We start from the raw sequence: 15,326 nt of genomic DNA, 5'->3' as shown, positions 1-15,326 counted from the left end.
AATATATGAGTCCTAGATTATTATTTTCTCAGATTACTCAATGAATTTCGGTCGAAGGGAGTGAATTTTCTTAGACACTGTGTCTTGTTCACAATGTGGTCAGTTGATTCTCTTTAATATTTAAGACTGTGTTAATGGGCTTGGTGCTGTGTTAGTGTCCATATGCTCTGTAAAAAACTACTGCACTCTTACTGGTTTACGGGAGCACAAATCTGTTACCTTACAGTTTTGGTTCTGGATTCTCCTTTGTGTGTGTGTGTGTGTGTGTGTGTGTGTATGTGTGTGTGTTTACATGTTTGCATGAATACTCATGCACCAGAGGTCAGCATCTGGTGACTTCCTTTACCAACAAGTGCCTGACCTAACCAGCAATCTTTCCTAGGTATCATACAAATTTTGAAGTTTAATAATGAAATTTGTGTAATGACTACAATTTCAACTTCTGTGAAACATTTTTATGCTGTACTTACGCAAAATATCTTACACTTTTTGGGCTAAAATTATTAATTCAAAATCAATTACTTGGTGCATTTTAAAATCATAATCACAGGACAAGACAACCTAATAAGTCTGATTTCTTTGTAAAACCTTAAGCATTTATGTATTTTTTTAATCATCACCTTAAAGTGAACAGCAATGTATAGGAACAATGTGGGAAAAAAAAAAGCACAGAATTGGTGTCAGATTGCCTGGACTTTCATCAGTTGAGTGAGCTTGAGTAAGTTATTCTTGTGCACCTCCCCATAGGGAAGTAATGAGACTTAATGTTTAAGTGAGTTAAGGGTTACACAATACATGGCATATTGTGAGCACACCACAGGCTTGCCACATTTAGAAAACACAGTAGGATACCTGGAGATATGGCTCAACGGCCAAGAGCATGTACTGCTCTCGCAGAGAACCAGGGTTTGGTTCCCAGCACCCACAATGGGCGTTCACCCTTACCCATAAGTCAGCTCCAGGACCATCTGATGCCTGTGGAAGCCATCTGCACTCACAAACAAAACTCCACACCAGGCACAGACATCCAAAATACAAAGTAAATCTTTAAAAATCCTAAAGCTTCCATGTAACCCGTCATTTCCATATGTAACTATAAGATCATTTGAGGTTAGAAAACATCCTGTGGCACTGGGCAGGTAAATAGAGGTTGCCATGCCAACCAAACTGGGCTTGTCTGCCCAGGTGGAAAAAAAAATGGTTTCACCCTCACGGGTCAATGTGGGTGATTAGAGTGCATGCAAGTGGCTGTGACTGTGAACTGTCCAGACCCAGGTGACAGAGGCTCCTACACCATTTAGAGACCTACTGGCCATTTCTACTCTAATCCACCCACCAGGCATAAGTCTTTTCTGAGGTTACCATGCATCCTCTGGATTTGAGGAGATGAAGACTGGGCCCCCCTTGGCCACCTCACACAGAAGATGGTCTACGTGTCTGTCTCACTTAGATTCATGTGTAACTTAGACTCCACGGGACGGTCGTGATATGGTCCTCCTTGGCCCTACAGAGATTGGGTTCATTCCATCCTCCTGGTTTCAGTGACCGTCTTCTCATCCAGATTGTACCTTCCAGCAGCTCTTTATTATCTATACAGTATTCTGCCGGCACGGATGCCTACGCACCAGAAGAGGGCATCACATCCCAGTACAGATGGTTGTGAGCCGCCATGTAGTTGCTGGGAGCTGAACTCAGGACCTCTAGGGGAACAGCCAGTGCTCTTGACTGCTGAGCCATCTCTCCAGACCTCTTAAAAATTCTTAATTTTCTCCAAGTTTTTTTTTTTTCCTGTGCATTTGGGCATCATGTTTTCTACCTGTTAAGTTACAGTTATTCTCTAGGAAGTGTAGCTCAGTGGTACAGTGCATTCCTCGCACTCATGTGGCCTTGGGGTCAGTTCCAATCACTACTGAAAAAGCAAAAGAACAATTCCCTGTCTTCTGTCCAACTTTCCCTTCTGCTCTTGTCACATTAGCATTAAGGTCACCAGTCCTCTCAGCTGCTGAATACTGCGGAACGCTCACTGCCCGAGAGACAGACATTACCTCTCATCTTCCGGAGTTCGTCCAGTTAGTTCTGGCTTGTACGCATCCAGCAAACTTTGCTGGATGATGATCTGGGTGTCAAAGTCAGTGTCTGCATCCTCGTCACTGCTCTGCTGATCCATGGGACGCTTGGACAGCTTCATTTTCAGGTCAGGAGGAATTAAACTCTTTCCAGTCGTGAAAAGTCTTTTTCAACGCTTCAAAATATAGGTGACATTTAGAAGAATGGAAACTTGATAGGATTGATGACTGCATAAAATACATTTTTTTTAAAACAAAAGATACATTTAAAAATTCTCCATGATTATAAGAGTTTTCTGGATTGCCATAGAGTCAGTATACATTAGAAGTTTCTGTAAATAGACATTCATTTAAAGCTTATTCGAGAAAATCTTCCTTTTATATTAGACTTAGGTCATAAATCATTGCCAATGATATTCCAGAGATTAATGTCTAAAATATATAAAGAACTGCAAAAATTAAATACCCAACCCCTCAAATGATCTAGATAATTAGTGGCCAATGACGTGTACAGACAGTTCTCAAAGAGAATTTAAAATGGCCAGAACCCTGGTTACATAGTGCAGAAGGTGCTATGCAGGCTTCTAGAGGAGGAAAAACATCAGAGCCTCATCCAGCGCTGGAGGCTACATCCCTACGACAGCATGTTAAGGAAGATGCTCTCAGGGGTGCAAGAACAAATCGCTTGCTGACTGGCTATGACGCTCGCACACAGGAAGGAGTTCATGCTTGGTGCCGTCGTTTTGGTCATCCTGCTTGAGGACATAGATCATAGGTCCTTGGAGGGGCCCCCCTGCTGTTTTAAATGGATGTGCTGTCAAGCTGCTTTCTCAGTACGTTTGTTATTAGAGCAGTCTGCTGCTCTAATCTTGGCTACAGGAGCTCCTGTTTGCAACTAGTGGCAGTTAATACAGAGACTTAACAAATGGTTTAAGTGACGGGTGTAGGTGACTGTGAGTGCTCAGTTATGGGCGGGTCCTACGTCCACGTGACTGTGAGTGCTCAGGAATGGGCGGGTCCTTTGCCCACTTGACTGTGAGTGCTCAGGTATGGGCGGGTCCTATGTCCACAGTCCCCTTTAAGGAACATTGAGGAAAAAGGGGCAGAGAGGATATAAGGGCAGGCATTTGAGGAGGAGTGGTGTAAGGGCGACTTTTGGACACGGTATGGTTGTTGCACACATCAATGCATAGCAGCTATGGTTCTAGCACAGGATCTACATAAAATGAAACCAGTCTAAATGCCAGCACAGGCGCAGGAGAGGCCCTGTGAGCTCCTGCATCTAGTGGAGGAAATTACTCTTTTAGAAATGTCGATTCTGGTAGGTTGTTCCTGCTACAGGGGATGGGCCCATACCCATGGACATAGATGGGCAGGACTGATGGTATCTGGCGGGTTTGGGTAGCAGTAAATGAAGTTTCTGGGAAAGGACACAGAGCGGGAGGTCCAAGGAGGGACTGAAGTGGTGGTAGGTGGATATCAAGATGGCTTGATGAAAATTTTAAAGAATAAATGAAAATATTTACAAGCCAAAAATTAACCAAACGAAAATGGTCAGTTACTATCAATTTCCTCAGCCACTGGGTAAACACAAGTTAAAACTGGTTTGTGAGTCTGGGGATAGGGCCCAGTTAGTACACAAACGCAGACCTAAGTTTGGATCCCAGCACCCACATAATAGCCATGTGCAGAAGCTGACATCTCTAACCCTGGCATCCAGGGCTCATGGCTAGAGATGGCCAGACTCCTGGAACTTTCTAGTCAGCCAGTCTAGACAATTGGTGAGAACAGGGTTCAGTGAGGGACCTGGTATCCAAACATCAGGTGAGGTAGCTTTCTGTGGTCTCCAAAAGAACACAGGCTGTTGCCATTGACTGTGGACAAGGCCCCCAAGACAAGACTCTCCCTGCAGTAAAAAACCAAACCAAACCAAAAACCAATCGCAAACCAACCAGTAAAATTCGTCCTCGCTGGCTAGCTTTCACAGTGCCACATGCAGGGATTCACAGCAGCTGTAGAAACCTGCAGGAGACGGCACAGGATCAAACAACCCACCAGACTCCATCAGAGGTGCAACAGATGGTGTCTGGGTCCCATCCCTCACTGCAGAATGATTGCAGCTGACATTTTCTAGGGGAGTAGAAGTCATTTTATTAAAGATGTCACTACTGATAGGATTCCCGTGCTCCAGTGGACAGCCTCACCCTGCCCCAAACACTCACACATATGGGCAGTGCCAACCGGACTTGGCATGAGGCTGGGAAGGGAACATGTTGCGGGGGGTGGGGGGGAGATAGACAACCATTTATGGTTATATGCACCTATTAAAAATGCAAAGAATGGGGTTGGGGATTTAGCTCAGTGGCAGAGCGCTTGCCTAGGAAGCGCAAGGCCCTGGGTTCGGTCCCCAGCTCCGAAAAAAAGAACCAAAAAAAAAAAAATGCAAAGAATGAAGGAAATTTAAAATAAAGTGGAGCACAATACAGTATACACCCCACATCAGCCTCCTCCCTTCATACAAGTGCACATGCGCACACACACACGTGCACAACACACACATGTGAATACACATACACACATGCATACACACATGCACACACACATAGGCTACATAAACGTAGAAAGGGGAGCACAGAGGAAATGGTCTTAAAAGAAGGAGGGGAGAGAAGAGAGCGAAGGGACATAGAATATGAACGTCAAAAGGAGAACTATATAGGGAAGGAAGGGGCTCACCCAGAGAACAGGGGACAGAGTATTAGAGCATGCACATATGAAAATGCTATACTAAAATCCATTTGCCTGCTAACTTCAAAACGTAAAGCAGTGTGTAAATAATGTAAAATAACAAACAGAAAACTCCCTATTTGTAAATAATTAAATGGAACTTTTAAAGGGATTAAGAAAAGAAGCCCATGTCATTTTTGCAACGTTGAAAGTGTTTATTATTTGTGACTATTGTGAAGGGTGTTGTTTCCCTAATTTCTTTCTCAGCCTGTTTATCCTTTGAGTAGAAGAAGGCTACTGATTTGTTTGAGTTAATTTTATACCCAGCCACTTTGCTGAGGTTGTTTATCAGGCTTAGGAGTTCTCTGGTGGAACTTTTGCGATCACTTAAATATACTAACATATCATCTGCAAATAGTGATATTTTGACTTCTTCCTTTCCAATTTGTATCCCTTTGACCTCCTTTCGTTGTCTGATTGCTCTGGCTAGGAATTTGAGTACTATCTTGACTAGGTAGGGAGAGTGTGGGCAGCTTGTCTAGTCCCTGATTTTAGTGGGATTGCTTCAACTTTCTCTCCATTTAGTTTGATGTTGGCTACTGGTTTGCTGTATATGGCTTTTACATGGGCTTGAATTCCTGATCTTTCCAGGACTTTTATCATGAAGGGGTGTTGAATTTTGTCAAATGCTTTCTCAGCATCTAATGAAATGATCATGTGGTTTTTAATCTTTGAGTTTGCTTATATAGTGGTTTATATTGCTGGTTTTCCGTATATTAAACCATCCCTGCATCCCTGGGATGAAGCCTACTTGATCATGATGGTTGATCATTTTGATGTGTTCTTGAATTTGGTTTGCAACAATTTTATTGTGTATTTTTGCGTAGATATTCATAAGGGAAATTGGTCTGAAGTTCTTTTCTTTGTTGGGTCTTTGTGTGGTTTAGGTAAGAGTAATTGTGGTTTCATAGAAGGAATTTGGTAGTGCTCCGTCTGTTTCTATTTTGTGGAATAGTTTTGACAGTATTGGTATGAGGTCTTCTATGAAGATCTGATAGAATTCTGTACTGAACCCATCTGGTTCTGGGCTCTTTTTGGTTGGGAGACTTGATAACTACTTCTATTTCTTTAGGAGTTATGGAGTTGTTTAGATGGTTTTCTGTTCCTGATTTTACTTTGGTACCTGGTATCTGTCTAGAAAATTGTCCATTTCCTCCAGATTTTCCAGTTTCATTGAATATAGGCTTTTGTAGTAGGATCTGATGACTTTTTGAATTTCCTGTTGTTACGTCTCCCTTTTCATTTCTGATTTTGTTAATTTGGACACACTCTCTGTGTCCTCTCGTTAGTCTGGCTAAGGGTTTATCTATCTTGTTGATTTTCTCAAAGAACCAACTCCTGGTTTTGTTGACACACCAATGGCTCATGCTCTAAGATCAAGAATCGGCAAATGGGACCTCGTAAAACTGCAAAGCTTCTGTAAGGTAAAGGACACTATCATTAGGACAAAATGGCAACCAACAGATTGGGAAAATATTTTTTCCAATCCTACATCTGATAGAGGGTTAATATCCAAAATACACAAAGAACTCAAGAAGTTAACTCCAGAGAGCCAAATAACCCCATTAAAAGTGTGCTTCAGAGCTAAGCAAAGAATTCTCAGCTGAGGAATACTGAATGGCTGAGAAACACCTAAAGAAATGTTCAAAGTCCTTAGTCATCAGGGAAATGCAAATCAAAACAACCCTGAGATTCCACCTCACACCAGTCAGAATGGCTAAGATAAAAAAAAAAAAAAACTCAGGTGACAGCAGATGCTGGTAAAGATGTGGAGAAAGAGGAACACTCCTCCATTGTTGGTGGGATTGGAAACTGGTACAACCACTCTGGAAATCAGTCTGGAGGTTCCTCAGAAAATTGGACATTCTACTACCTGAGGACCCAACTATACAACTCCTGAGCATATACCCAAAAGATGCCCCAACATACAAGAAAGACACACGCTCCACTATGTTCATAGCAGCCTTATTTATAATAGCCAGAAGGTGGAAAGACCCCCAGATGCCCTTCAACAGAGGAATGGATACAGAAAATCTGGTAAATCTACACAATGGAGTACTACTCAGCTATCAAAAACGATGACTTTATGAAATTCATAGGCAAATGGATTGAACTAGAAAATATCATCCTGAGTGAAGTAACCCAAACACAGAAAAAACACACTTGGTATGCACTCACTGATAAGTGGATATTAGCCTAAAAGCTTGAATTACCCAAGATGCAATCCACGGACCACATGAAGCTCAAGAAGGATGACCAAAATGCAGATGCTCCCACTCCTTCTTAAAAGGGGAAAAATATCCATAGGAGGGAATACGGAAGCAAAGTTTAGAGCAGAGACTGAAGGAACGGCCATTCAGAGTCTGCCCCACATGTGGCCCATATATATACAGCTATCAAAACTAGATAAGATTAATGAAGCTAAGAAATGCATGCTGACAGGAACCGGATATAGATGTCTTCTGAGACCCAGTCAGAACATTTCAAATACAGAGGTGAATGCTTGCAGCAAACCATTGAACTGAGAATGGGACCCCTATTGGAGAAATTAGAGAAAGGATTGAAGGAGCTGAAGTGGTTTGCGACCCCATAAGAACAACAATGCCAACCAGCCAGAACTCCCAGGGACTAAACCACTGTCCAAAGAGTACACATGGACAGACCCATGGCTCCAACTGCATACGTAGCAGAGGATGGCCTTGTTGGTTACCCATGAGAGGAGAAGACCTTGGTCCTGCCAAGGTTGAACCCCCTGTGTAAGAGATTGTCAGGGGATGGGGTGGGAATGGGTGAGTGGTTGAAGAGGGGAGGGGAGAGGATGGGGGCTTATGGACAGGAAACTGTGAAAGAGAATAACATTTAAATGTAAAATATCCAATAAAAAAGTAAAAAAAAAAACGTTTATTATTGATTTTAGACACAGCTGGTGAGTTTTTCTCAATGGTTATAGCACCCAACACATGGTCTTTCCTATGCACAGTAAATGTTGTGCTAAAAACACAGCATCGATCTAGTAAACACTGAAAGTGACCGTGCTATGGGAAATATACTACAAAGAGTAGGAGCGGCAGCAGTTAAAAACAGCAGTGTATTAGGCAAGATCTAAATGATTTATAAAGTACGTTACTCTCTTGATAGAGAATAGGTTCCAAAGACTAAATTTTACCTTTTTTATATCCTTTACAGCTGCTCTGAAGTTCCCATGTTGCAGGTGTCTCTGGATCGCCTCTCCCCTCTGGGGACCATTATAAATAGCTTTGCTATAAATACTTGGTCATAAGACAGTCTGGCGTGTTCGCCTTGCTTTTCACATGTGGGCTGTGCTGTTTGGAAACGTGATATCTTTTCTGCTTTGCTGGATTCGTCAGGTTTAAGAGCTTTTACCCTCTTTGGGAAATACAAAGTATTTGCTGGGTGTTGCCCACGAAACTGAATCCATGTTCTTAAGACTTAGGCACATAGCCACTGGAAAACAGAATTTCTTAATTAAGAGAAACCAACAATTTTGCTCTGATGGCATTATCAAAAGTGACTTATCGGCCAACCTTAAAAGCACTGGCCTGTAACCCCAGCTACTAGAAAAGCCAAGGTTGGCAGAATTCCGGTTCAAGGCCTGTCTGGGCTACAGGGTGAGTTCATGGTTAGCTTGGGTAACTTAGTGAGACCCTTCCTCAAAATAAAAGTGCGCTGGGGCTGTGTTGTCAATGGCAGAGTGCTTGCCCCGCGTGCATGAGAACCAAGGTTAAATCCCAATGCCATTAAAACAATTAACTGGGCCACATATTCATGGTGCATCTGTACCCTACGTATTCCGAGCTGTAGAACTGCAGCCTTAAGCAACTTCTGAACCCTAAGGAGGGAACCACAATACAACAGAACTTGCTTTTAAAAGTGTGTGTGTGTGTGTGTGTGTGTGTGTGTGTGTGTGTGTGTGTGTGTGTAGGCATTGCACACATGCATGCACAGTGTGTGGAGGCCAGACATAGACCTTGAAGTGTTATTCCTCGGAAGCCACCCACCTTTTAAAAGGTTATTTTATGTGTATACGCCTGCATGTATGTGTGTACCATGTGTATGTAGGTGCCCTTGGAGGCCAGAAGAGGGTGATGCATGGCCGCTCAGTCCACTTCTCCCCCTTGGGGTAGCCAGTAGGACAGAAGCTTAGTTAGGCTGGGTGGGTGCAATACAGGCCTTGGTAGTAGTGCTCGGAAAAGAACACGCACGCTCTGGGCCAGCTTCACAGACTGGTTTGTTTATCGGGGGTGGGGAGGATTTATGCCCCCGAGGAGGTGGCCAGGGTCTGTGGGGCCCTGTACAATTGGCCAAGGCAGAGGTGTTGGGAGATACTTCTCATCTGCATACTCAGGGGGAATCTAAGGGGTTAAAAACCTTTTAAGGTCAAACAAGGAGTGAGACCCGAAAACTATTGGAGTAATACATTCTTACTAGGGTTAATGGTTGTGGAGCCGGCTTTCTGGCGTCAGGTTGGAAAAGGGAGCCAACCACTGCTGTCCTCATTTGAGGCGTCCTGGTTGAAGCTTTCCTCAACTCTTCCTCCTTTAATTCTGGGCCATTAAGGACCCACAATGGATGCCCTATAACTCCAGGGAGTACCAGGTTTTTGTGAGCCCCTGACGTGAGCACTGAGAACTGAACCCAGTTAGTTTCTCTGCCGGACAGAAAACACTGTTACCCACTGAGGCACGTTTCCAGCCTCCCTCCGCCTTGTTCCCTGAGACCTAGGGCTTGCTGACTATACAGGCTGGCCAGTGAGTCCCACGAGTCTGTTCCTCTGCACTTTCCCAGCCCTGCAGTTGCAAAGTGCGGGTCACTTCAGTCATGCTTTTAAAAACTTGAAAAAAAAATGTTTTAAATTATGTGTGTATTTGGTCATCTCCGTGTGGGCTTCTGCAAATGAGTGAGCTGCCCACAGAAGCACGAGGGGGTATTCGATCCCTTGGAGCTGGAGTTACAGGCAGTTGTGTGCCACCGGATGTGGGTGCTGGGAACTAATCTCTGGTCTTCTGCAAAAGCAGTCATGTCTTACTGCTGAGCCTTCTCTCTCCAGCTCCCAATCTAGAGTCTGTATACGGGTTCAGGGGGCTGAACTCAGGTTCTCACGCCTGAATGACAAGCCCTTTACCAACTGAGTGATCTCCCTCGCCCTGCAACATGAAACGATTTTGACTAAATCTTTTTGTTGGGATATTTATGAATTCTCCGTGTGTGTTAATATTATCAGTGCACAATAAGTGGTAAGAACATCAAGTATTAGCAACAACATAGGAGAGATGGAGTCACCAAGCTGGCTCAGAGGGGAAAGGTGCTTGGTGTGCAAACTTGATGACCTGAGTCCCAGTCCCCAGGAGGAAGAGGAAGCAGAGTATCAGCTCTGACACACACACACACACACACACACACACACACACACACACACGCGCGCGCGCGCGCGCGCACACACACACACGCACTGCACACACTGTGGCATGCACACCCTCCCCTTCCCTCCCTCCCTCCCTCCCCCCTCCCTCCCCCCTTCCCTCCTTCCCTCCCTCCATCCCTCCCTCCCTCCATCCCTCCCTCCCTCTCTCTACCCTTTCTCTCCACATACTAATACTACTACTAGTAATAAAACAAAATGGAAAAAAAATGTAAAACACTTGACAGTTCCAATAAAAAAGTGAACTGCCAAGAGGAATGAAGTCACTGTAGCCATGGGAACTGCACTAACCACCAGTCTGCTTTGCCATGTCCCTTCACTTCCTTGTTACTCACAAGGATACTTTGAGAAATTAGAATAGTATCTTAGAAGTATGAGAAACAGGTTTTGGCTCTTTGTCTTAGTATTTTCCTCGCCATGCTTCTGAGTGTCCGAGTGTCTGTGCATAGTGACTTCAGGTAGCTGAGAGGATGTGTGCAATGACTGGAGCTGGACAGGTCAGCCCTCGTGAGGGACATGCCCGCTAACATAAGCTCAATTACACCCACCTGATGCCAAGTTTTCCTATGTTTTATCAAGCTTTAAGGAACTAAATGAAATCTATAAAGACTTTCGTATGTCTCAATGTAACACTTGGTTCCACATCTCTCTGAAGGCATCCAGCTAAACTCACAAGGGGATCTGGTTATGGAACTTTTCTAGCTAGGGATGAGGGGGCCAGACTGAACACAGCAAAGACAAGTTCAAAGAAGACACCACAATACTCAGTTTGGGGATTTTTTTTTTAAGTAGGTGAAAAATTAAAAAAATGATCAGACACTTTCTAAACTCGCTTGACTTAGTTATCCAACTGACAGAGCAGAGCCACCCCGCGCTTGATCCAGTGTTGAGCAGGCAGTTCTGTCCTCAATAGCATTGCAATGACAAAGTTGGTCGAGTGTCCTGTCGTGGAAAGAGTTCCTTTACGTTCGCTTGTCTTGTAGAGGGGACAGACGTAGGCATCTGTCTTCACAATCTCAGTCTTTACATCTTGAAAAATGAGAAAGAGACAAACATTCTCATTAAAGAAAGAGGAAACAACCGTTTCTAAAATAATCCTCTTTACCTTGTAATAGAATGTCCAAGATCTTGAGTGTGATGTTTGGAAGATTTAAATTTAAATATAAACAGTTGTTATATCAAGGCAAGCACTTTCATATGGGACATGAGTCTAGGCCTAGAAACCAGGAGCTGACTGTAAAGTTTTGTCCTCTTATGGGATCGGAGAGGTGGCCCAGTGGTTAAGACACTGACTGCTGTCCTAGAGCCCCCAGTTCAGCTCCCAGCACCTACATCTGGCAGCTCACAACTTTCTGTAATTCCAGACCTAGGAGATCTGACGCCCTTTCCTGGCTTCACAGGTACACAAAGACAAGCACATAACTTAAAAAATAAAACTTTAAGATAATTGTGGGTATATGTGTGCGTTTTGTGTGGGGATGGGAGCACGTGAACGTAAGTTCAGTTTCCCACAGAGTCCCGAAGAGGACACTGGGTCCACTGGAACTGGAGTTACGGGCAGTTGTCAGCCACCCAACATGGGTGCGGGGAGACTATTCGAGTCCTCTGGAAGGGCAGGGAGTGCTCTTAACTGCTGAGCCATCTCTCCAGCTACATAAAAACGAATCTTAGAAAAACAGTTTTGATCTCTTAACAGGCATGAAAAACCTGTAGAGAGGATATGGAGGGAAGGGAAAGGGGACAAGTTGGAGAAGAAGAAGTCAAATATAGTGTGTGGTAGAAGAGATTGAGGGAGAAACGACTTTGAACTCTAATAGGACTCTTTAGAACTGCACTGGACATCTTGATTTACAAATGAAGCAAATGCCAAGAAGTCCAGTGTCCATGCAGGTGTGAAGCCAGTCTACTCGCCAGCGTTATGCCTTGTCAATTAGAAGCAGCGGCTCGCTGACAAGGAGAATATACCAACTCTGTAAACTCACAGCACACCCTGTGGACCACTCCTAGAAGCCAGATCTAAGGCATTAGGAGCCTTTCTAAGTTGGAGCCCCACTTGTCATGGTTGAATCCCATTAATAGGAAAGACATTTCATAGGTTGGGTGGTGAGCGTAGGTAGGTTGTGGATATGTTTACCACTGTTATTTAGAAATAAGGGTGTATCTGCGTTAGTGGTGGAGCACTGGCCTCGTACGTGAGAGGCGCTAGGTCTGATCACATCATTTCAAAAAGCTAAAACTAAAAGTGAATGAGCCTCATTATTATTGTCATTAGTTCACTTTTAGAAAAACAATGATGGGGGCTGGGGATTTAGCTCAGCGGTAGAGCGCTTACCTAGGAAGCGCAAGGCCCTGGGTTCGGTCCCCAGCTCCGAAAAAAAGAACCAAAAAAAAAAAAAAAAAAAAAAAAGAAAGAAAAAAAAAAGAAAAGAAAAGAAAAGAAAAACAATGATGGGCCTTTAACCCCAGCACTTGGGAGGCAGAGGTAGGATGATCTCTGAGTTCTAGGGCAGTCAGAGCCACACAGAGAAACCCTCTCTCAAAAAACCCAACCAAACCAACAAAACAGCCAAACAATTAAAAAAAAAAAAAAAAAGGAAGGAAGGAAGGAAGGAATAAGGGAAGATGAGGATGATGTGAAAGCCTCTCTTAAGAGGTGAAGCCAAGGGGCTGGGGATTTGGCTCAGTGGTAGAGCGCTTGCCTAGGAAGCGCAAGGCCCTGGGTTCCGTCCCCAGCTCCGAAAAAAAGAAAAAAAAAAAAAAGAGGTGGAGCCAACCTAATAGAGTACACAAGGCTATCTCAAAATGATGGTTATTTTTTAATTCACGTCTTATGCGTGTGTGTCTATGTGTATGGGTGCCAGGTGTGAACTTGTGCCTACACAGTGTGTGTAGAACATGCCTGTCACATCACCTCGGCTAGAGCTACCAGCAGGCTGGAAGAGAATCTCAGGTCCCTGGAGCTGAGAGTTACAGGCTGTCAGCTGTGGGTGAGGGAACTGAACTCTGGGAAAATGGCAAGCACTCTTAGCTGCTGAGCCATTCTCCAGCCCTTAAAGCCAAGAGCATAAAGAAGCAGAGTGCTGTTCCCAAAACAATAGAAATGCCGCAAAATATGTACAGCACAGACAGTCCATCTTTTATAAATCAAAAACTGAATTAAACCCTAAAAGGTTTGAGAAAAACAAGGGGAACAATGACCATCCACCATTACTCTCTGTAAAACAAATGTACTTGTTACATATTTACTTGGTTTTATCCATATGATGGGCATCAGGTCAAACAGAAGTTTGGGATGTTGTTCAGCCAGCAGTCCACTGAAAAGAGAAATAGATGGACAACGTTAGTTACTGCTGAGGTCTGCTCATTAGAACAGAGTGCTAGCAGGACACTGGCCTTCATTATATGAGAGGACCAGAGATAGGGGGAAGATTAGACAGACAGACAGACAGACAGAGAGAGAGAGAGAGAGAGAGAGAGAGAGAGAGAGAGAGAGAGAGAGGCAGACAGACAAAGAGAGAGATAGACATAGCGAGACAGAGATCAGAAAGGAGACAGAAATGAGCGGTTATCTGGGAATGGGGTTTGAATTTGGAATCTGCCCAGTTGTTTTGGCCCCTGCTTTGCTCAGTCATCCCTTGTCACATCCCTTCCCTACCTTGGAATAGCAATGAATACCCTGTGTACATTGGAAGGAAGGGATCTGCCTTTGACTTTACAGGTAGGTACACAGATAGCCATGAGTCTCAGAAGAGCCTCGGAACTGTAGACTCCTCAACAGTGTAGGACTGTGACAGACTACAGGGACTTTTGAAGTTGGACTGGATACATTTTGCATTATGATGTGGTCACAAACCTATGGAGGCCCTGAAGTGGATGGGCCTCTTCATTACCCTGCCTTGGAATTATCTCTATAGAATTCCTGTATTGCTCCCTCACTGGCAAATCTTCCTGCCTCCATCTTTTAAGACTTGGGAGCAAAGTCCAACCCTGTCTTCGAAAATAGACTGTTTGGATAAATGAATTGTTAAGGACCAGGGTTCTAAGGAAAAAAAAAACGTTCTGCCTTTTTATCCCTACTTCTTCTAAACCAAGAAAAGCTCAGTGGTTTGCTCTTATGTTTCTCAAAACAAAACGGCAACCGCCCCTCTCTTTCTCTCCCCCTCCCCTGCCCCCCCCCCACAATCAGATGTAAACAGATTTCCTTTCCATAAATGGGAACTTCATTAATCTGTCATTTGTTTCAAATTGGTTCAGTCCCACACAGTACAGGACGTAAGGGAGCTGTCATCAAGTAGAAGCAGGAGACGACTGGAACATTAGCTAAAGTTGTTAGGACCTAATACAGTCACTCATCAACTGTCCCAGCCTGAACAATGACATTGTGTAAGGATTCCGAGGATCTGTTACTTCTTACAGAAGAGTTCCTTTGGGTTCAAGAAGGCAGGAGAGGGTGTGTCATCTGCGGTGGCAGGCAGGAGAGGGTCTGTCATCTGCGGTGGCAGGCAGGAGAGGGTGTGTCATCTGCGGTGGCAGAGAGCCCCTCATTCACACTAACCTGGTCCTGTTCCAGCGTGCGCCATCAAGATACAGTCCATGAATATAAACGCCGTCTTCAGGTGGATTGGTGGCGTTATCGGAAGGAATCACCTGAAGAGGTTAACACTACTATTAATAACCACACTATTAATAACAATTAATAGCTATTAATATTGTTCACTACATACCTTCATGTCACAAGAAAACCCTGGTGGAACAGTCAGGATACATAGAAATAAAACCTGTTAGACTATGAGATGTTTTTATCCATAATCTATAGGAATATATAATACTGTATAGCTGTTGGTGTGTGTGTGTGTGCAGTGTGCATACAAGGGCGTGCATTGGTGTGCACATGCAGGTGCAAGAGCCTGGGTGTGCATCCGTGTCTGGAGGCCAGAGGTCATCCTTTGGGTGTCATTCTTGAGGAGACATCCATCTTGGTTGGCTGGCCTGTGAGCCTCAGGGATCCAGCTACCCGCCTCTCTAGGGCTGGGATT

General features: G+C 44.1%; 2 protein-coding genes across 9 annotated transcripts in view; both read right to left on the bottom strand.

Annotated features, from left to right (window-relative positions):
- Asb14 (ankyrin repeat and SOCS box-containing 14) overlaps nt 1-8,147 on the bottom strand; it is a 29,077-nt gene extending 20,930 nt beyond the window's left edge. For 2 of the 7 annotated variants that reach the window (XR_010058318.1, XM_063275711.1), the window contains exons 1-3: nt 8,017-8,115; nt 4,019-4,088; nt 2,046-2,242 (exon numbers count right to left, since the gene is read on the bottom strand). Coding sequence is in view for 5 of the 7 variants with exons in the window: in XM_063275711.1 (XP_063131781.1) it covers nt 2,046-2,188 (143 nt within the window). In the remaining 2 variants the exon portion in view is untranslated. Of the gene's footprint in view, nt 1-2,045; nt 2,243-4,018; nt 4,089-8,016 lie in introns of those variants that run through there. The other 5 variants (XM_063275709.1, XM_063275712.1, XM_063275710.1 and 2 more) reach the window with 5 other exon arrangements.
- Nucleotides 8,148-11,058: 2,911 nt separating this feature from the next.
- Nucleotides 11,059-15,326, bottom strand: part of Dnah12 (dynein, axonemal, heavy chain 12) — a 166,616-nt gene continuing 162,348 nt past the window's right edge. For both annotated transcript variants that reach the window (XM_063275067.1, NM_001419553.1), the window contains exons 73-75: nt 14,846-14,937; nt 13,537-13,604; nt 11,059-11,319 (exon numbers count right to left, since the gene is read on the bottom strand). In XM_063275067.1, the coding sequence (XP_063131137.1) occupies nt 11,129-11,319; nt 13,537-13,604; nt 14,846-14,937 (351 nt within the window). In that variant the 3' untranslated portion in view covers nt 11,059-11,128. The remainder of the gene's footprint in view (nt 11,320-13,536; nt 13,605-14,845; nt 14,938-15,326) is intronic.

Source organism: Rattus norvegicus, chromosome 16 (assembly GCF_036323735.1).
Source record: "Rattus norvegicus strain BN/NHsdMcwi chromosome 16, GRCr8, whole genome shotgun sequence".
Taxonomy (NCBI): Eukaryota; Metazoa; Chordata; class Mammalia; order Rodentia; family Muridae; genus Rattus; species Rattus norvegicus.
This window is presented reverse-complemented; position numbering and strand designations above follow the sequence as displayed.